The sequence below is a fragment of the Lampetra planeri genome, chromosome 78 (genome assembly GCF_965212315.1).
Source record: "Lampetra planeri chromosome 78, kcLamPlan1.2.h2, whole genome shotgun sequence".
NCBI lineage: Eukaryota > Metazoa > Chordata > Hyperoartia > Petromyzontiformes > Petromyzontidae > Lampetra > Lampetra planeri.
The window spans coordinates 755,231-776,603 of record NC_136183.1 but is presented as its reverse complement, the minus strand read 5'-3'; the positions used below and the strand labels follow the sequence as shown (position 1 = coordinate 776,603).

The 21,373-nt window shown below is 47.4% G+C and overlaps 1 protein-coding gene across 4 annotated transcripts in view; it reads left to right on the top strand.

Moving 5' to 3' along the window:
- Positions 1-17,536, top strand: part of LOC144738185 (uncharacterized) — a 61,807-nt gene extending 44,271 nt beyond the window's left edge. For all 4 annotated transcript variants that reach the window (XM_078621185.1, XM_078621184.1, XM_078621182.1 and 1 more), the window contains one exon: positions 10,681-17,536. In XM_078621185.1, the coding sequence (XP_078477311.1) occupies positions 10,709-11,635 (927 nt within the window). In that variant the 5' untranslated portion in view covers positions 10,681-10,708 and the 3' untranslated portion in view covers positions 11,636-17,536. The remainder of the gene's footprint in view (positions 1-10,680) is intronic.
- The last annotated feature ends 3,837 nt before the right edge of the window (positions 17,537-21,373 follow it).

Below are 21,373 nucleotides of genomic sequence, written 5' to 3'. Positions count from 1 at the left end.
TCCATGTTGGGCCAAATCTTAAATTATTGTTAAGGTGTCAGGCACTGGGACTTTGGTAAACAGGGATACCACATAAAAACTGACGAGGATATCGTCAGGAGACAGTACCATGTCCTTGACCATAGAAACCAATTGGGTTGAGTTAAGTACTGCTGAAGTGGTCTTGCCAGTGAAGGGAAGCAGAGTATCTGATAGAAAACGGGCTAGCTTGTAGGTAAGAGAGTTGATCGTGGACACTATTTGCCGTAGTGGGGTGCCTTCTTTATTGATCTTGGGAAGACCATAGAATCTGGGAGGTCTTGCAGCCGAGGGTTTTAGGGAGAGACGTTTGGTTGGTTCGATTAGGGAAGTCGAACTAGTGATGATCTTGTTGGTTTTTGTCGTTAGGCTGTTAGTAGGATCACTTTTAATTTTGGAGTAACTACCATCATTGAGTTGGTCCAGGATTTTGTTGTTGTATGAGCCTTTATCCATGATAACCATAGCCTTGCCCTTGTCGGCCGAGAAGATGACTATATCATATCTCTTTTTAAATTCGCGAGTTGAGAGCGTTCGTTTTTGCTAATGTTGCTAGTGGGTTTTTTAGCATTCTTGAGAATCGTGGCTATTTCAGCTCTTGCTACATCCGCATGGATGTGTCCTATGCCTCTGAGGGCTACATCGACTATCAAAACACTATACCACAAAGCTCATTGCATCTCTGACCAACACCACCTGGCCAGTGAATTAAAACATGTATATCGGGCCCTCAAGATGAACGGATACTCTGACCGTACTATCCGCCAAGCTGTTTCTCCCACCATACAGAAACAACCACCTGAAACTCTGATCAAAACCATCACGTTGCCATACATAGCAGGCGTGACCAAAAATATCTCAAATTCTAAATAAACATAAGATCCAAGTCCGATTCAGTACAGAACATCCAATCCGTGATCTAATCCCATCTGTGAAAGATGTCATTCCTGACTTGCAATACTCTGGAGTCTATAAACTGAGTTGCATCTGTGGTGATTGTTACATTGGGGAAACAAAACGTCATGTCTCTGATCGTGTCCGCGAGCATAAGACAGATCTGAAACAGTCTTCTGCCGTTGCCGATCATTGTTACAATGCTGTGGGCCCTCATGACATTGTCTATTCCAAGACCAAGGTGCTCTGCAAACCTTCTGGCTACCATCAAAGGTTTGTCCACGAAGCCATCCAGATATACAAACATAGACATTACTTCAACCGTGATGATGGGTACAAATTGAGCAATCATTTGAAAGATGTTATTAACCATGTAAAAAAGATTTAACTACGCATATTTGTACCATCTTATTTGACAGGTACTAGTCTATTTTACCGAGTTGCTGACATCCCCAGCGTTTAACAGTGCTGCTATTTTGGTTTTGGCAGCCAACATCGGCCGTACCCCCTGTGAGGTTCTTCATTTGTACCTTCCCTTCTAGCCCCGCCCCCCACCCTCCCAGTCCCTGACTGCCACATTTAGATAAGCCCCTCCCCCCTCCCCTTAACCAGTATGTAAGATCTTGTCTTTTGAATTTCTCTTAAATTGAGAAATGCAAAAGACAGCTGTGATGGTCCCACCTGAAGACGTGATTTTTTTATTTTTTATTTTTTGTTTCCTACGTGACAAAAAAAACATAGAGTAGTATCTACCGCCTCTACAGTAGTATCTACTGACTCTAAAGTAGTATCTACCGGCTGTACAGTAGTATCTATCGACTTAACAGTAGTATCTACTGACATGCTATACACACAATACTATACACACCATGCTATACACACAATACCATACACACAATACCAGATACACCATGCTATGCACACTATACCATACACAACATAATATACACACAACACCATACACACCATGCTATGCGCGCACTACCATACACACAATACCATACACACCATGATAACCACATTAACGTACACAAAATACCAGAAACACACTACTATACACATCATGGTATACAGACAATAACATACCATGCTATACACACAATACCATACACACCATGCGAAACGCACCGTGCTATACACACAATACCATACACACAATATAATACACGCCATGCTATACACAATACCATACACACCATGCTATACACATTATACCATACACACAATACCATACACACAATACTGTTATAATGGGTTCGACGACGACTCGGGACTTGACGACCGATGATGTCTTCACTTTGGAGTCCAGTACAACAGCCTCGCTCTGCGTTCACACCACGCTTATATCTGGTTTGGCGTGGCTGGCTAAGCCCCGGCGTGGCTGGCTCTCTTTAGGCCACGCCTCCCTTCCCAGGACACGCCTCACTTCCCCCACCTCTGGGAAGGTCCGGATCCCTCCACCATGTGACCCCCCAGGCACCCCCTTGGGGCCCCCAGCCTTCGTACAGGCCGGCACAGTAGTGACCATTCTATGTCACTACATCACCCCCCCCCTGTATAAACACACAGCCGCCCCCGGCTGTAACACAACTGTGAAAAATCGAAAAGGTGTGCCTCCGAACCAGCAACATCAATAAATGACCGGCGACCGATAAGAAATACAATCACGTAATATATACAGAATCGACGAGGGTAAAAGGGAACCGCACAGAAAACGGGGAATTAACAACAAATATACATGAAAACTGGCTAACCCACTCACGCTCCAGCACAGCCCCCCCCCCCCCCCCCCCGTGAGAATCACGCATGCACTGACATGTGAGTGTGGCCATTGGAACGACGGCGTAGGCAATGAGCAAGGAGTCTGAGAGGCATGTAGAGCAGCCAGTCTTCAACGAGTCCATGTGGCCGGGCCTGGGGAACCAGAAGCGGCCCAAAGGGCACGGCCCCTCCCCCTAGGAGTCAGAACAGGAGGAGCAGGAGTAGCTGACGCATGCTCCACTCCCCCCCCAGTCCATAGCCGGTCGGCATAACCGGCGACTCCAAGGTGCCAGGTAGATACTGCCTCATGTGACGAGAACCAAACCCTCTTGAGGCATCACTCAACGAACACTCGCCTCCGCTCTTCGGACATGACAGTCACCCGTTAGCACCCCCCCGCCTTTCCGACGTGGCGTCACAACTAGTAGCACGCGTCGGCCATATCGGGGGGAAGAATTTCCATGTTAACCCCCCACCGCCTTTCCGACGCGGCGTCACAACCAGTAGCACGCGTCGGCCATATCGGGGGGGAATTTCCATGTTACTACCCCACCGCCTTTCCGACGCGGCGTCACAACCAGTAGCACGCGTCGGCCATATCGGGGGGATTTTAACCCAGTCCCTCTCCAAGACTCGCATCGCAGCATATAGCTGTACCGACCGAGCTGAGACCCAGTCACTCTCCAAGACTCGCATCGCAGCATATAGCTGTACCGACCGAGCTGAGACGACCCAGTCTCTCTCCAAGACTCGCATCGCAGCATATAGCTGTACCGACCGAGCTGAGACGACCCAGTCTCTCTCCAAGACTCGCATCGCAGCATATAGCTGTACCGACCGAGCTGAGACGACCCATCGTTCACTCACTGCACAACATGCACCCTAACAACTGAGGGATACAGTCCCAACGTAACAGGACAACTCCACCTGAACCTTACGAATCTCCAACCCACTGTTTCAACGCACCTCGGAGTGTCTCACTCTCCGGGCCGTCAGGTCAAGCCATCAGACACAGCATGATGGGACCACACTCTCTGAGCCATGTGAGCGCACAGCCCACTAGGCTAGACAAGCCACGGAGTGTCTCGATCTCCGGGCTGTCAGGTCAAGCTGTCAGACACAGCATGACGGGACCACACTCTCTGAGCCATGTGAGCGCACAGCCCACTAGGCTAGACAAACCACGGAGTGTCTCGATCTCCGGGCTGTCAGGTCAAGCCGTCAGACACAGCATGACGGGACCACACTCTCTGAGCCATGTGAGCGCACAGCCCACTAGGCTAGACAAGCCACGGAGTGTCTCGATCTCCGGGCTGTCAGGTCAAGCCGTCAGACACAGCATGACGGGACCACAATGTTCGTGTTAGACACGCAACTCTCACTGGGCCATCCTGGTCAGGATCTGCGCCCCAAGATAGGTGACAGCCAGCAGCACAATTCCAAATCCCTGGCAGCACGTCACCATCGCAATTTAACACCATCACAACACATACAATTTGAATTATGATCCCCCACAGAACTGATCCAATGCCGAACAGGTACGCACAATTTGTGACGATCCCGAATATTCAATGGTCACAACAATACACCTCACGTCCCGTATCCGTACACATCATCTCCGAGACTCGCATTGCAGCATGCAGCTGTACCAACCGAGTGGAGAGAGCAACGCAATTTGACAGCAATTAACGGAAACGCACCCCCGATCCATGTAGAACACAAGGGGCATTCCCGCACAAAAGACATCATCTGTGCAACAACGGACAGGGGCCAACCAGTGAGGTTGAAACACACCGAACCTGTCATTTCAAAAACCCCTTCAACATTAACCATGGGACTCAGGGCATTCGAATTTTGAGAGCAAAAAAACTATACACAAACCCCAAGAATCGCCAAATTGATTAATACAGTATATGCAGTATATGAAATTCGTACAGTCAATAATTTGGCGCAATGCTCCATCCAGTCCCCACATGGCAACACACACAATCAATACTCCAGACAATCCGTACATAGTAAATAATCACAAACAAGTACCCAACAGTCCCTACACTGTTAACAATTTCAAGTAAAGCTCCATACGGTCTGTACATTGGCAACAATGACGATCAAAGTTTCTGACAGTTACAAGTGACAATCACGAGCGAACCTCCATACAGTATACACAATAACAATGGCGATTTCGCAACACAACGATGTAACAACACGAGTCATTAACACGGCAACATACAGGATATCAACGGAACTCGGGACACCAACAACGAATTAATCATTAACTACACCCAGAAGATACCGATCTCGACGCCGTAATTAACAACAACACTGTTACAAGCAGAAACCCGCATGGTCGCGGCGTCATTTTGTCACGCACACAACCGGACGAACACGCTCCGCAAACCAGCGAGTAAAAAAAAACCCGCGATCACAACCCGGCACACGCAAGATCGGTGAAGTTATTATTATTTTTCTCGTGTCATGTCACGACTCGCCTGGCAAACTGTGAATATCGGAGGGCGGCAAGGTGGAGCACTGGGACGGCCCGAAGAATCTTGCATGGTGAATATGGCCTGCTCTTGCGAACCCCCATCCACCTCTCGCGCTCGAGCAGAAGGCTGGAACTCCCCCTCTGCAGGCGTTGATGTCGGCGGGAGCGGCATTTCGGCAGCAGGAGCGGCGTTTTGGCGGGAACCGCGCCCCAACCAGTCCTCGAGTTGGCGGGAACCGCGCCCCGACCAGCCCTCGAGTTGGCGGGAGCGGCGTTTTGGCGGGAACCGTGCCCCGACCAGCCCTCGAGTTGGCGGGAACCGCACCCCGACCAGCCCTCGAGTTGGCGGGAGCAGCGTTTTGGCGGGAACCGCGCCACGATCAGCCACCGAGTTGGCGGCCCCACCGCGTGGCCCGCATGCCTGGGCCTCCCCCCGCCAGCCCCCGCAGAGACGACGGTGTCCTCTCCCCGCGGCTCCATCGCTCCGTTCCCGATGGCGGCGAAGCAGCGGTGCGATGCCAGTCCCGCCGCTCCGCGTGCAGCGCCATCTTTCTCTCTCTGTCACCGGGGCTGCCATCCCCGGGGCTGTCCGAAGGATGGTCGTCACACCATCCCCGTCGTACGAAGGCGTCCAGATGAGTTTTGTCTTTGTTTTTCGTGTGCCCATTTTACTTCCCTAGGATAACACCTAGCAATATTTATATTTCCACAACTTCTGACACCAAATGTAGTAGATTCGAATTAGGTGCACACACACACAGCTTGGAGGCAACACTATTTATTAAACGGTAAGTAACATAACGCTGTACATGAGGTGGTGACCACCTTCCTCAACTCACTAACACTCTGGAACGCGACACAGACTGGACCAGGCAGGCAACGGCCTGCCTGGCCCAGGACGACGACTCGGGACTTGACGACCGATGATGTCTTCACTTCGGAGTACAGTACAACAGCCTCGCTCTGCGTTCACACCACGCTTATATCTGGTTTGGCGTGGCTGGCTCCGCCCCGGCGTGGCTGGCTCTCTTCAGGCCACGCCTCCCTTCCCAGGACACGCCTCACTTCCCCCACCTCTGGGAAGGTCCGGATCCCTCCACTACGTGACCCCCCAGGCACCCCCTTGGGGCCCCCAGCCTTCGTACAGGCCGACACAGTAGTGACCATGCTATGTCACTACACTGTTAAGACCCGACTAGGCACGCCGTGGTATACACACAATAACATACGCATCGTACTATGCACACAATACCATACACAACATGATATACACAACACCATATACACCATGGTATACACAATACCATACACACCATGCTATACACACCATACCATACACAGTGTTGTGTGTTTGGTATTGTTTGTGTACCATGCTATGTTTGGTATTGTGTGTATACCATGGTGTTTATAGTCGGGTGTTTACAGTATTGTGTGTATGGTATTCTGTGTATGCTATTGTGTGCATAGCATGGTGTGTATGCTATTGTGTCTATGGTATTGTGTTTATAGCATGGTTTGTATGGTATTGTGTGCGTGGTATTGTGTGTATAGCATGGTGTTTAAGGTATTGTGCGGTTTTAGGAAAGGGCGGTCCTGCACAGATGCCATATTTTCTGTCCGTCTACTACAGCAGAGGTGTAGGGAATTCTAACAAGACCTACATTTCTGCTTTTTTGACCTGGTCAAGCCCTATGATACCATCAGTAGGCTTGGGCTCTGGGTTGTTGTGCGTGCTTTTGGAGTCCCTCACCCTCTGCTCATGATCATTAAGGACCTTCATGATGGTGAGCGGGCCTGGGTAAAACTACGTGGCCAAGAGTCGGAGCCATTCGCTATACACCTTGGGGTGCGACGGGGATGTCCTCTGGCTCCCACATTATTTTATATTTATTTTAACCACATAGTTCGTGAAGCCTTCAATAGCTGTACCGGAGCAATTTCCATCTGGTACAGATACAATGAGAAGCTGATCGATGCCCGGGTGCGGTCAAGGCATGGCTCCCTATTGCTCAACCATGATATATATGCCAATGATCTAGTAATTGCTGCTCACTCACAGGAGGAGTTGGAGGTGCTGCTGCTGAACCTGGAGCTTGCCACAAAGAGGTGGGACCTTGCCATCAGCCCCACCAAAACTAAGCACCTGCCTGGGTAATTTGTACCATCGGACACTCCACCCCCACAACTCCAAATTGGTGATAGGGTGGTTGAGGAGAGAGTGGAGAGTTTCCCATACCTGAGCAGTGTGCTCATGACCGGGTTCCGGTTTAACAGCAGAGGTCTCACTCAGAATCAGTCGAGCGGCATTGTCTTTTAATCGGTTGCGTAACGCTGTGTGGAAGTTACCTGGTCTGTTGCTCCACACGAAGCTTCATGTTTTCTCGGCCACGGTCATTCCTTCCCTTCTCTATGCTTGCGAAACGTTGACCCCCCCTAATGGAACATCTTGGCCGGTTAGAAACATTTAGGCTGGCCTGCCTACGATCCATCCTGGGTCTAACCAGGCTGGATTGTGTGAGGAGCTCACAAATCCTTGAAAGATGTGGACAAATTCCCATCGGTGAGCTCCTCCGGCAGGCAAGGCTGCGTTGGCTGGGCCATGTAGCCTGCATGCCCAGCCACCGCATGCCTAAACAGCTTTTGTTCAGCCGGATCGTGGGGGCTAAATGGGCAAGGCACGGGCTAGAGATGAGATGAAGTGATGTGGTACAGGAGGATGTGGAGCTGAGTGGACTTGCCGATGACTGGTACCAGTAGTGTCAAGATTGGCCTCTGTGGAGGAGGCTCATGAAGGACGCTACTGGGCAGTTGGAGGCAGTCGCCCTCCAACAACAACGGAGGGCGGAGAAGCGACGCTCACAACGCCAGGTGGCTAAAGCACAGCAAGTTGGCACAGTAGGGGACACAGGTGGTGCATCAACCAGTCGTCTCAGTTAGTCGACCTGTGGCATCTGGGTCTGCCCCGTCACCTGCCAGCGGGCGTTCGACACTTCACGTGGCCTCAAGGTGCACATCGCCTGGCACAAGCGTCGTGGTGACGTCACCGCCACTTAGCCTGCCATTTCTGTACCAAATGGAAATTCCTCCGGTACATCTATTAAAGGCTTCACGAACTACGTGGTCAAAATAGATGTTAAATAATGTGGGAGCCAGAGGACGTCCCTGTCGCACCCCAAGGATTACATGGAATGGCTCTGACTCCCGGCCACGTAGTTTTACCCGGGCCCGCTCACCATCATGAAGGCCCTTAATGAGCGTGAGCAGAGGGTCAGGGACTCCGAAAACACGAAGAACAACCCAGAGCCCAGGCCTACTGATGGTCTCATAGGCCTTGACTAGGTCAATAGAACAGAGATGTAGGTCTTGTTGGAATTACCTATATCTCTGCTGTAGCAGACCGACAGAAAATATGGCATCTGTGCAGGACCGCCCTTTCCTGAAACGCACACATTGACTCTCACACACACACATGGACCTACACACACACGAATAAATGGACTTACTCACTCACATGGAGCCATGCACACGCATCAACTAACACACACACACATATTGACTGACACAAACACACATCGACGCAGACACGCACATCAAATCACACGCACACATCGACTTGGACACACATAAATATAAAAAAATGTACTAACTTAATCTTAAAATCTTAGTTGTCTACACACACACATCACGCACACACATTGACTAACACACATTGACTAACTCACACATCGACTCACACGCACTAATGGACTCACACATGGACTTACACGCACAGCGACTTACACACACATATCGACTTACAAAGACACAGCTACTCACACATACACACACATACATCGACTCACACAGATTTACACTTACACACACACACACATCGACTCACACATCGACTCACACATGCAGCTACACACACACAACGAAATGGACTTACACACTCACATGTAGCCACACGCACACATTGACTGACACACACACACATAGACTCACACACTTCGACGCAGACAGGCATATCGACTCACACGCACACATGGACTTAGACACATTATTTTTAAAAAATTTAGTAACCGAATAGTTACATATTAGTTGTGTACACACACACGCCACGCACACACATTGACTAACACACAGACACACATCGACTGACACACAGACATATCAACTCACGCACAGACACATCGACTCGCACACACATCGACTGATAAACACCTTGGCAGGCTGGGGGCTGGGCCGCTACCCCCGCCCTCCCACCATCCCCACGCCTGCGCTACAATAATACTATCTAAGCGCTATAATATTAATATCTACGGACTCTATAGTAGTAACTGCACGCATTGGGGTGGGGGAGGGGGGAGAAAAGGACATCACACTGAAAAATTTACCTTAAGTGTTATGTGTGTTTTGATTGAATTTTTTACGCGTAAAATAAAATGTCCCTCTCACCCCCACCAAACGCGTGTCACTGGGTAGGGGCCGTCATCCCCAACGAAGGCGTGTGAGTTGGTATGGTCGATCGCGTGCTATTGAATAAATATATAAACGAAAACTGCACAAAATCGCTTATTAAAGTACTTTAAATTTGATGGATGGGAAAAAGGATAGCGCTTGCTCACGTCGGGACTTACGGCATGGTACCTGCCTATTTTCTTTTTCACATAAACCAAAATGCCTCGCAAGCGTGCGCACACACAGACAAAATATTACATAAGTAAGATGTTAATGATCCATGTGCAATGTATGTGTATCTATGTGGGGAGCGGTGGCAGTTATTTCATTGCATTATGAACTCATGAATTAGAGTTTGATTATCACTGACAGCAAACACGATTGATAAGTAAAAGCTGACCTTATTGTGGGCCTCTGCTATGTTGATTGATCCTCAATTAATTACATGGTGAAGTGAGGAAGCATTAATACTGAGCAGATGAAGGTGGCCAGGAATGGTTCCAGACACACCACCACATTTTTACCATGTCAGCGTGTGACAGTGTTAAGTTTGTAACTGCTATAAAATATAACTTTTGAAAACGGAGGATAAATCATAACAATAGTTAATTTAGTTTTCCTCTGGAACGTTTTTCTTAGAATACATAGTAAATTGACACAGCATATATGCAATTGATGTTAGATCTGTTAATCCAAGCTTTCAAGCAAATCTGAGCCTGGCTTCACACCTCTAAGTTGCGATTGACATTAATCTGCATAATACAAGTAGTATTATATTTGCTATATTACCTGAATTTTGCTTTTATAAATATTCATTGTGTAGCCAGACAGCCGAAATTGTGTGTTTGGAGTTTGGGTTAACATTCATTTTGAAGATACAAGGGCTTCCAGGCATATTTATGACCATTTGACCTCTCATTGTGTGCCTTAACAGCCCGTGTGATGAATTGGGGTATCTCTTTCACTATCATGAATATATGAATAAGTATAGATGTGTAAGTCATTTGTGACTGTGTATATATGCATTCTTCTGTGCCTTGATACTGACGTAAATGTTGTGGATATTTTTTTTCTGTCTGTAGCTGACGCTTGCTCTGCAGAATTGGTCTGATGGAGCAAAGGCACTCAGCTCAGCTCGGTACAAAAAGGCAACAATGCGACCAGTGTGCATACAGCACGGATCGTACTGGAAATTTGATGCATCACCAGAGAACTCACACAGGAGAGAAACCCTTCAAGTGCACTGTGTGTGACAAGGCATTTGCACATTCATCGGTACTTAAAAATCACCAGAGAACACACACAGGAGAGAAACCCTTCAAGTGCACTGTGTGTGAGAAGTCATTTGCGCAGTCAACATATCTTCAAACACACCAGAGAACACACACGGGAGAGAAACCCTTCAAGTGCAGTGTGTGTGCGAAGGCGTTTTCACAGTCATCTCCTCTTGTATTACACCAGAGAACACACACGGGAGAGAAACCCTTCAGGTGCACTCTCTGTGAGAAGGCGTTTGCACGGTCAACATATCTTCAAATACACAAGAGAACACACACGGGAGAGAAACCCTTCAGGTGCATTCTGTGCGGGAAGGCGTTTGCACAGGCACCACATCTTCAAAGACACCAGATAACACACAGGCATCAGAAGATCCCCAAGGAGCAGAGTCTCAAATCGGCTTGTGAAAGTCAAAGTGCTGCAATGAGCCCATCCCTCATAAAACAAGAACCACATGAAAATCCCAGCTTGGACAATTTGAAAGTTATCAAGGTGAAATATGAAGAGGTGAAGGTGAAATATGAAGAGGCGAAGGTGAAATGTGAAAAAGTGAAAGTGAAGAGTGAAGAAGTGGAGGTAAACTGTGAAAATGAAGATTCAACAAAAAAATCGGACCTTCACATCGATGGAGGCAACGTAAAGCAGGAGGAGAATTCTGACTGTGAGGCAGAGCGAGGCAACTCCCTGCAGTTTGTGGAAGTGGAGTTGTGGGTGGACTTCGACAATTCAAAGTCAAGTGGAGACCCGGGAGATGTGTAAGCTTGAGACACTGAAGCTCCAATAGATTGACCTTTGTCACAGGCCTTTAATGAAAGAATGTGAAGTTGAACACTCAATTCCTAGGTTCAACCTGCAGAGTAAGAATGGCAAGTATTTGTGGACCTGTGGGTTGGGTAGATCTCTAACCAGGAGCCAGAGCCAATAAGCTCCCAAGCATTCACTACCCTCCCCTCCCCACTCAGCCCCTCCCTCCCCACCCAGCCCCTCCCTGCACGACGGACGCAATAATCCCCTGTGGGCTGGTGTAACCAGGAGGTTCCTACCAGCATAATTGCATATATATGGTGCTTGCTTAATTGCCTCAGCAACTCGGAGTTTTGTATCATATCTCATCAAAAACATTCGATGAGCACCCCAAAGTGGGAGCTGCCCCTGTGTGGCATAAGGTGGCCCTGCATCAGCCTGCATGTGGGCATGAGTCTGTCAGTAGGGGGCAATAACTGATGTGTAATCTCAGTTGTGTAATGTGTGGGTAATGTTTCGAATTTGACAAACTTTAACCACGACGTCAGCATGCAATGGCCTCGTTTTCAATGACAATAGTACGTTTTACTTTCACTGTTAAGCAGACGGTGTATAGTTGTAATGAATGTTCCTGGACTAACCGGGATGCCTGTCGGACTTGAACCTTGAACCTCTGCAACAAAAATAGAATGCACTACCACTTAGATTCCATCAAACTGAGTGCTTCAGTGTAGGCCTCGTCCAGACAGAGATCAACTTCTTGTACATCTTATATATAAAAGTCTCCATGCGCTCGCGCTTGCGGGGGATTTGGCTCTCGGACGGTGGGGTTTAAGACCGAAATAATTTGCCAGCCGGCACGCCCTAAGCCCCGTGGTGGGAATAGGCTATTCCGTTTTCCCATCCGTAAACTTTAAAGTAGTTTAATGAACACATTTGTGCCGTTTCTATTATTCATTATTTACTTATTGCGTGATGTCGACCGTACCAAGTTTCGCCAATTGCGTGGGGGGGACGGACCCTACCAAGTGCTGCGCGTTCACTCGAGCTCACGGGGACATTTTATTTTACGCGTTTTACAGCCAACACATACACACAACGCTGCGGACATTTCTTCACAGTGTCATGTCCTCTTCGCCCCCCCCCCCCCCCAACAAGATGCGTCCAGTTTCTACTACAGACTCCGTAGATAATAATATTTTACTGCTTACATAGCATTATTCTTGCAAGGGCAGGGGATACTGGGGAGGGGGGGGGGGTAGCGGCCCAGCCCCTAGCCTGCCAACGTGCCAACTCCGCCGCCTCGCCAATGTAGGCCAGGACGGGAGGCTACGCATGGCACAAGGCCTCAACACGCCTATGCTAAGAGAAAATTTCCTTGCTTCTTACGCTAACAACTCAAGCCCATTGTTTACTATTGTTAAACACATTAGTTGACAAACATTACAATAATAATGTTTGTGTGCAGATAACAACTCAGGTTCATTGTTTACCATTATGAAACAAGTTGACATGTTACAATAATTATGTTTGTGTACGCAAAACTCTTTTTGGATTTTTGGGTTGCTCAATTTCCCCTTTTTTTGCTGCGCTTTTATAACGCTGCCACAGTCTACTGCCAGTCTGTGATTTCTGCTTATTTCTTCAATGCATTTCTATTGTTTCCATCGCTCGCGTCACGCTATTTACTCATACGTAGTACTGCGATACTGATAGCTGTGCCATCATCGGGGATTGCTGTGCCCGTCGATGTGTGTGTGTGTGAGTCCATGTGTGTGTGTTCGTGTAGAGCCATGTGTGTCTTTAACTCCATGTGGGTGTCTTTTTCGAACGGACAATGTCAAAGTGTTTATGTGTGTGTGTTAGGCAATGTGTGTGTGTGTCAGTCGATCTGTGTGCGTGTACGTCGATGTGTATGTCAGTCCATATGTGTGTGTGTTAGTCCACATGTGTGTGTAAGTCTATACATGTGTGTCACTCGATGTGTGTGTGTAAGTCAATGCGTCTGTGTGTGAGTCCATATGTGTGTTAATCCATGTCTGTGTATCTAAAGTACATATCTGTGTTTCACAGTCCATATGTGTATGTGTGTGTAGGGCTATGTGTGTGTCAGTCTATGTATGTCTAAGTTCATGTGTGTGTGTCTTAGTCCATATGTGTGTGTGTAAGTACATATGTGTGTTTACGTCAATGTGTGTTTTAGTCCACGTATTGCTGTGTGCGAGTCGGTGTGTGTGTGTGAGTCGCTGTATGTGTGTACGTCCATATATGCGTGTGCAACTCAATGTGTGTATATCTCAAGTGGATGTCTGTGTGCCAGTCCACATGTCTATGTGTGTGTACGGCAATGTGTGTCACTCTATGTATGTGTGTCGCTGTATGTGTACGTCGATATGTTTGTGTAACTCCATGTGTGCGTATCTCAAGTGCATGTCTGTGTGTGTGAGTCCATATGTGTGTGTGTCTGTAAGTCGATGTGTTTGTGTGTGTCAGTCCATATGTGTGTGTGTGTCTCAGTCCATCTGTGTGTGTGTTAGTCGCTGTGTGAGCATGGCTCTATGTTAGTCAGTGTAACTCCATTTCTTTGCGTGTCTGTAGGTCCATGTGTGCATCTTAGTCCATGCGTGTGCTTTATTGACCTGGTCAAGGCCTATGATACCATCAGTAGGCCTGGCCTCTGGGTTGCTCTTTGTGCTTTCCGAGTCCCGAACCCACTCATGACCATCCTTAAGGACCTTCATGATGGTCAGCGGCCCCGCGTCTTAACTACGTGGCCGTGAGTCAGAGCCATTCCCTTTACACCTTGGGGTGCAACAGGGATGTCCTCTGGCTCCCACATTGGACCACGTAGTTCCTCGAGCCTTCAATGCCTGTACCGGAAGAATTCCCATCTGCTACAGATACAATGGGAGGCTGATCGATGCCCGGGTGCGGCCAAGGGATGGCTCCCTATTGCTCAACCACGTTATGTATGCCGATGATCTGCTAATGGCTGCTTACTCGGAGGAAGAGTTCGAGGTGCTGCTGCTGAACCTGGAGCTTGCCACCAACAGGTGGGGCCTTACCATCAGCCCAATCAAAGCTAAGCACCTTCCTCGCTATTTTGTACCATTGAACACTCCACCCCCACAACTCCCAAAATTGGTGATGGCGTGGTTGTGGAGACAGTGGAGAGTTTCCCTGGGCAGTGTGCTAATGACCGGCTCCGGTTTAACAGCAGAGGTCTCACTCCGAATCAGTCGAGCTGCAGTATCTTTTCATTGGCTGCGTAACGCTGTGTGGAAGCTACCTCGTCTATCACTCCGTACTAAGCTTCAGGTCTTATCGGCCACGGTCATTCCCTCCCTTCTCTACGCTTGCGAAACTTGTACCCCCCTAATGGAACATCTTCGCCGGTTAGAAACATTTAGGCTGGCCTGCCTACAATCCATCCTGGGTTTAACCAGGCTGCATTGTGTGAGGAGCTCACAAATCCTTGAAAGATGTGGACAAAGTCCCATCGGTGACCTCCGGCAGGCAAGGCTGCGTTGCCCGAGTCATGTAGCCCGCATAGCCAGCCACCACATGCCTAAACAGCTTTTGTTCCGCCGCATCGAGGGGGCTAAACGGGCACGGCACGGGCTGGAGAAGACATGGAGTGATGTGCTACAGGAGGACTTGGAGCTGAGTCCACTTGCGGATGATTGGTACCAGCTGTGTCAAGATCGGCCTCTGTGGAGGAGGCTCCTGAAGGACGCTACTGGCCAGTAGCGTCCTGAAGGGCGGAGGAGCGACGCTCACAACAATGAGCGGAGTGCCGGGTGGCTAAAGCACAGAAAGTTGCCACAGTAGGGGCCACAGGTGGTGCATCAGCCAGTCGTCTCAGTCAGTCGACCTGTGCCATCTGGGTTTGCCCCGTGACCTCTTGCCAGCGGCCGTTCGACACTTCACGTGCCCTCAAGGTGCACATAGCCTGGCAGAAGCGTTGTTGTGATGTCACCGCCACTTAGTGGCGAATGGTGTTGTTCAGTCTATGTCTGTATGTGAGTCCATTTGTGCATGTAACTCTATGTGTGTGTATCAATGGATTTGCGTGTGTAACTACATGTGTCTGCCTTTTTCGCCCGGGCAACGCCGTGTACTAACCGCTAGTAATAAAATAATTCTCACGACGTTTCGGCCACAACACAAGCAGCCGTTCTCAGGTGGAGAACACGTCTGTCGAGGAGACAGTCTGAATGACACGCCCCAGGCTTGGAGCGACTATTTAAGCTGGGATGGAGGGGCGAAGAGCACTTTGACAAAATAATTTGCATATCAAGTGAAATTTAGCATATTTATGGGAAATGCAGATATGCGATTAGTACTACTTGTGAAATGCGTAGGAGATTTGGCGAGGGGTTTAAAGTCATTATGCCCGTGCATTATGCAGGATTAGCAGCATCAAAGGGAGGGGATAGGGGTAACATTAATAAAGGGAAGGAATGTTAATAGCATGTAGCTGCAGTAAATAAACCACCACGTAAACAACTAAAGTATTAACTACATAGTATCATCAGTATACTAAATATACTCTCCAATAAGCTGAGCTACTAACAGTAAGTAATACATTACAATTCTACGTCGCAAAAAATATGTGCTTCCAGCTAAACTTTATTCTCTTACATCACACGGGAAACCCCGTACTATATACTGCCATAGACAAACCCAACATTAAATTATATACTGTATTGCTATAAACCTTATACATTGTAATATAACACTATGTATTATTCTACCTACCCTACTCTATATCACACTGCTGTATATTCACTATACAATTACGATACTATATATTACTTTTTACATTGTATAAAACATTACAATTGTATACTATTTATTATTATAAAATCAGCTATACAATATACCATTGACCGTCGCGTAAAAGGAAGCAACGAAATATGTCAATGGGAGAGTATATTTAGTATACTGATGATACTATGTAGTTTATACTTTAGTTGTTTACGTGGTGGTTTATTTACTGCAGCTACATACTATTAACATTCCTTCCCTTTATTAATGTTACCCCTATCCCCTCCCTTTGATGCTGCTAATCCTGCATAATGCACGGGCATAATGACTTTAAACCCCTCGCCAAATCTCCTACGCATTTCACAAGTAGTACTAATCGCATATCTGCATTTCCCATATGCAAATTATTTTGTCAAGGCGCTCTTCGCCCCTCCATCCCAGCTTAAATAGTCGCTCGAAGCCTGGGGCGTGTCATTCAGACTCTGTCTCCTCGACAGACGTGTTCTCCACCTGAGGACGGCTGCTTGCGTTGTGGCCGAAACGTCGTGAGAATTATTTTATAATGTTTGATTTTTATTATTTTATTATTTCCATTCTACGTGACTTTACCGAAAGAACCAAGAAGATGAATCCCTGCAGTCACGAAAGCTTTAAATCGAAATGTAACAGTGATCATAGGAACTGTGATTCAAATTTAACAATAAACGATAAAGATAACATGTACGACCAAACTTTGCAGCCATAGCTGGCTGCATGAGTCACTCCATCACAGCAGGAGTACCCAGTCGTAGTATCAATTTTTTTTTAAATACACCTTTAAAGATCAGCACACTATTCAAGTGTACAACTATTGTACAATTGATTGAAAAATTAGTTTTGGTAACAAAGTTATTTCTTTTAAACAGACAAATATTAACAAGCACTGTTTATTACATTAACTTTGCTAAACTTTTTGGTCCCAGTTGAGACAGGCAGAACTGTCGCAAAACAAATAATTGTTCTCTGATCTAATGTGCAATCTGTGGCATATAAAGTTGATAAGGTGATGTTGTCTGGCCCTGTACAGATCAGGTAGATCCCACCTCACCTTGAGACACCATATCAAACACCTTCCTCATCCATTTGTAATAAACGACTGGACCACGATGTCTGGCTCAGTGTCCTTTATTCGGTTCGTACTGTATTCCCACACGGCTGTCTCTACTCTGTAGCTTCTCCACGGTGCTGACTCCGATGTCGGCCCGATCCACAACAGCAGCCCCGCTGCTGTTACTCTCACACAGCCCCCCTTGGCTGTATTCGCTGCAACTCCTCTCTCCTTCGTCCTCTCTGCAGCTCTGACAGCCTCGGGCTGTCTCTCCCTCTTCTCTCCCGCCACACCTGGCAGCCACACCGCTGCCTCTAACACGCAGCCCTTCTGGCTGTCTTCTCCGCAGCTGCACACCACTCCGTAGTTTCCTCCTGTCTTCGGGGTTGGCTCCCGATGGCCGTCGGTGCCCCCCCTCTTCTCACTCGCCCGCGTGGCCTCACTCTTTTCCGCTCACACCCCGACTGACTTCCCCTTCCGGTTTACCCGCTTAAGGACCCGAACCTTCCACCCACGTCACATGGCTCCACCCCCCGTGACGTCACATCTGGAAGGTCGCTTACGCCCGCATTACACATTGATCAATTTCTGCATATAACAAACACAAAACAAACGAAATGAAAGTGACCATTAGAATGCAAACATTGTCACATTGTACATATTCTTGATTGAAATATATTTTGTGATATTGAAAAAAAAATACTTACTTATTTCTTTTCTGTTTGGAAAGCGGACAACGTTTTTCTGAGGTCAGTCCGTCGATGTCCGTAAAACAGCGTGGAGGTTGTCATCGGTGATGCGTGATCTGTGCTTGGTCTTGTTCAGATTCATAACTGAAAACATCTGTTCGCATAGGTAGGTGCTTCCAAACATGGACAGAACACGGGCAGCTTGAAGTCGGAGCTGTGGCATCAAAGCAGGGGGATGAGACGGTAAAAGTCCTCGACTGAAGTATCCTGGAACTTTGCTCTCAGGCTACTGTTGCACTGAAGCTCTATTAATTCCATCTGAAGGTGATGTGGTGCACTGTCAACATCAATAGTGAAAGGATTGGCAAAGTTGGTAAAAGTTAAATGCTGTTCTTTAAAGTCAGAGAAGCGCCGATCGAATTCATTAATCAGCCAATTCACTTTGGTAGCCAATCGAGCACATGAAAAAGCACCCGGGAATGAGGCTGAGATGCTCTGACAGATAGGAAAGTGGGCAAGACTGTCTTGTTCAAGCTGGGACTTCCATAAGCGCAGTTTCTCCTGAAAAGCTGTGATTGCGTCGTACATGGCCGTTATGACTTGTTGGCGGCCCTGCAGCCTCTGATTCAGTTGGGCGAGATGCTCTGTTATATCACACAACATGGCAAAATCGCACAGCCAGTTTGGATCTGAAAGTTCGGGCAAGGGCTTCCCTTTACTTTGCGTGAAAAGAGCAATTTCTTCCAAAAGCTCAAAAAATTGCTTGAGAATGGTGCTCCTACTCAGCCACCTTACTTCTGTATGGTATGGCACGACCGTATGTTCCGTGCCCACCTCCTTCAAAAATAGTTGGAATTGACGATAATTCAGGCCCCGTACACGAAGGAAGTTCACAGTTTTTGTGACTGTGGCCATTATGTTATCCAGTTCCAGAATCTTGCCACACAGAGCTTCTTGGTGGATAATGCAATGGTAAGTTATTAGCGGTTTTTGCATTTTATTTTTCAACAGTCCAACCAAGCCAGTTCTCTCTTCACACATTGCAGGTGCGCCATCAGTAGTAAGCCCCACCAACTTTTCCCAGGGTAATTTTATTTTACTTACAGACTCCTCCACTGCATTGAATATGTCCCTTCCAGTTGTTTTCCCGTGCATGGCGACCACATCCAAGAGCTCCTCACTGATAGACAAGTCTGCCTTCACGCCTCTTACAAAAATGGATAGATGAGCTGTATCAGTATTGTCAGTGCTTTCGTCAACAGCTAATGAAAACGCGAGATAACTGCGGGCTTCTTCAGCCAGCTGTGTTGTCAGATTACCTGCTAGTACGATATAACATGAAGTACATGTCAGTGCAGTAATTAAATTTTTTCAATATGCCTATCGATAATTTAGAATTATAATTTAGTGAATACTTGTCTGATTTTGTGCATACAGGTAACATTTTGTCTAAGGGTCAAATATAGAATACGTGAAAAAGTGGGTGCTAGGTAGTAACCTGCACATATGACTCACGTGAGAGCTGTTGTTCTTGTGATACAAGTCCAAGAATATTTTTCGTGATTCAGGAAGCCTCTGCCTCTGGAGCAAGTCATTGTCTTTGAAATAAGGATCATTCGCATCATTCATCAGTTACAAGGCATACCACTTAAAAGTTATGGATAGGAGATACATTCCCTACAACACGAATTATAATTTTCTTTATATAGATGTTGTCGAATTAGGACTAAAAATGATCCTTGCTGATTAACATCTGCATATTCCTAACTATCTGTTGAAGCAAGCCCGAATGCTGTTGAGACGCTACACCAAAACCGGTCCACAGTTGGCTTTTGCTGAATCAATGATGCACTCCCAGAGCTGGTGGTATTTATAGTTTGTGTAAAACATTCCTTTGTTTCGTGGAGAGACTGATGAATGAAATAGATGTCGTGTCTGCTGATCTGTTTCATAGCAAGGAGGTAATTTTAAGAGCACATTTGCTTAAATAAAACGTTTTTAAATCACTACATCGATATCACACATTGCTTACCACGTTTACTTAAATATTTAAAACCCCCCTCTGGAGACGTCACCTCAAAGTCACGAGTAGGTGATGTCAGCGCCTCCCTATCTGGTTTGTGACCTCACCAAGAGCACAACTCACTCCGTCGACGGGGGGGGGGGGGGTGATGACGGTGCACTGAGTTTTATAATTCACTAGCGGTAAGTACCCGGCGTTGCTCGGGCGAAAAAGGAAGATACACACATTGACTTACACACATACATTGACTCACACACATAGAAACACATCAACTTAGACGCACACACACACATATATGGTTAAATGCAGGAAAGGATCGTTAGCAGGCCAGCCTAAATGTTTCTAACTGGCGAAGATGTTCCATTAGGGGGGTGCATGTTTTCGCAAGCGTAGAGAAGGGAGGGAATTACCGTGGCCGAGAAGACCTGGAGCTTCATGCGGAGCGAAAGACCAGGTAGCTTCTACACAGCATTACGCAACTGATGAAAAGAGAATGCCGCTCCACTGATTTGGAGTGAGACCTCTGCTGTTAAACCGGAGCCGGTCATGAGCACACTGGGCAGGTATTGGAAATTTTGGCAATCTCTCCACAACTGCCGCATCACCAATTGTGAGTTGTGGGGGTGGATTGTTCGATGGTACAAAATACGCAGGCAGGTGCTTAGTTTTGGTGGGGCTAATGGTAAGGCCCCACCTCTTAGTGGCAAGCTCCAGGTTCAGCCGCAGCGAGCAGCAATCACCAGAGCATCGGCATACATAACATGGTTGAGCAATAGGGAGGCATCCCTTGACCGCACCCGGGCATCGATCAACCTCCCATTGTATCTGTACCATATGGTAATTCCTCGGGGACAGCCATTGAAGTCTTCACAAACTACGTCGTAAAAAGATATGTTAAATAATGTGGAGCCAGAGGACATTCCTGTCACACCCCAAGGTGTAGAGGGAATGGCTCTGACTGACGGCCACGTAGTTTGACGCGGGGCCGCTCACCAACATGAAGGTCCTTAAGGATCGTGAGCAAAGTTTGAGGGACTCCGAAAGCATGAAGAACAACCCAGAGGCCAGGCCTACTGATGGTAGCATAGGCCTTGAGCAGGTCAATAAAGCACATACATTCACTCACATACACACATGGACCTACAGACACGCAAATAAATGGACTTACACTGACTGACATGGAG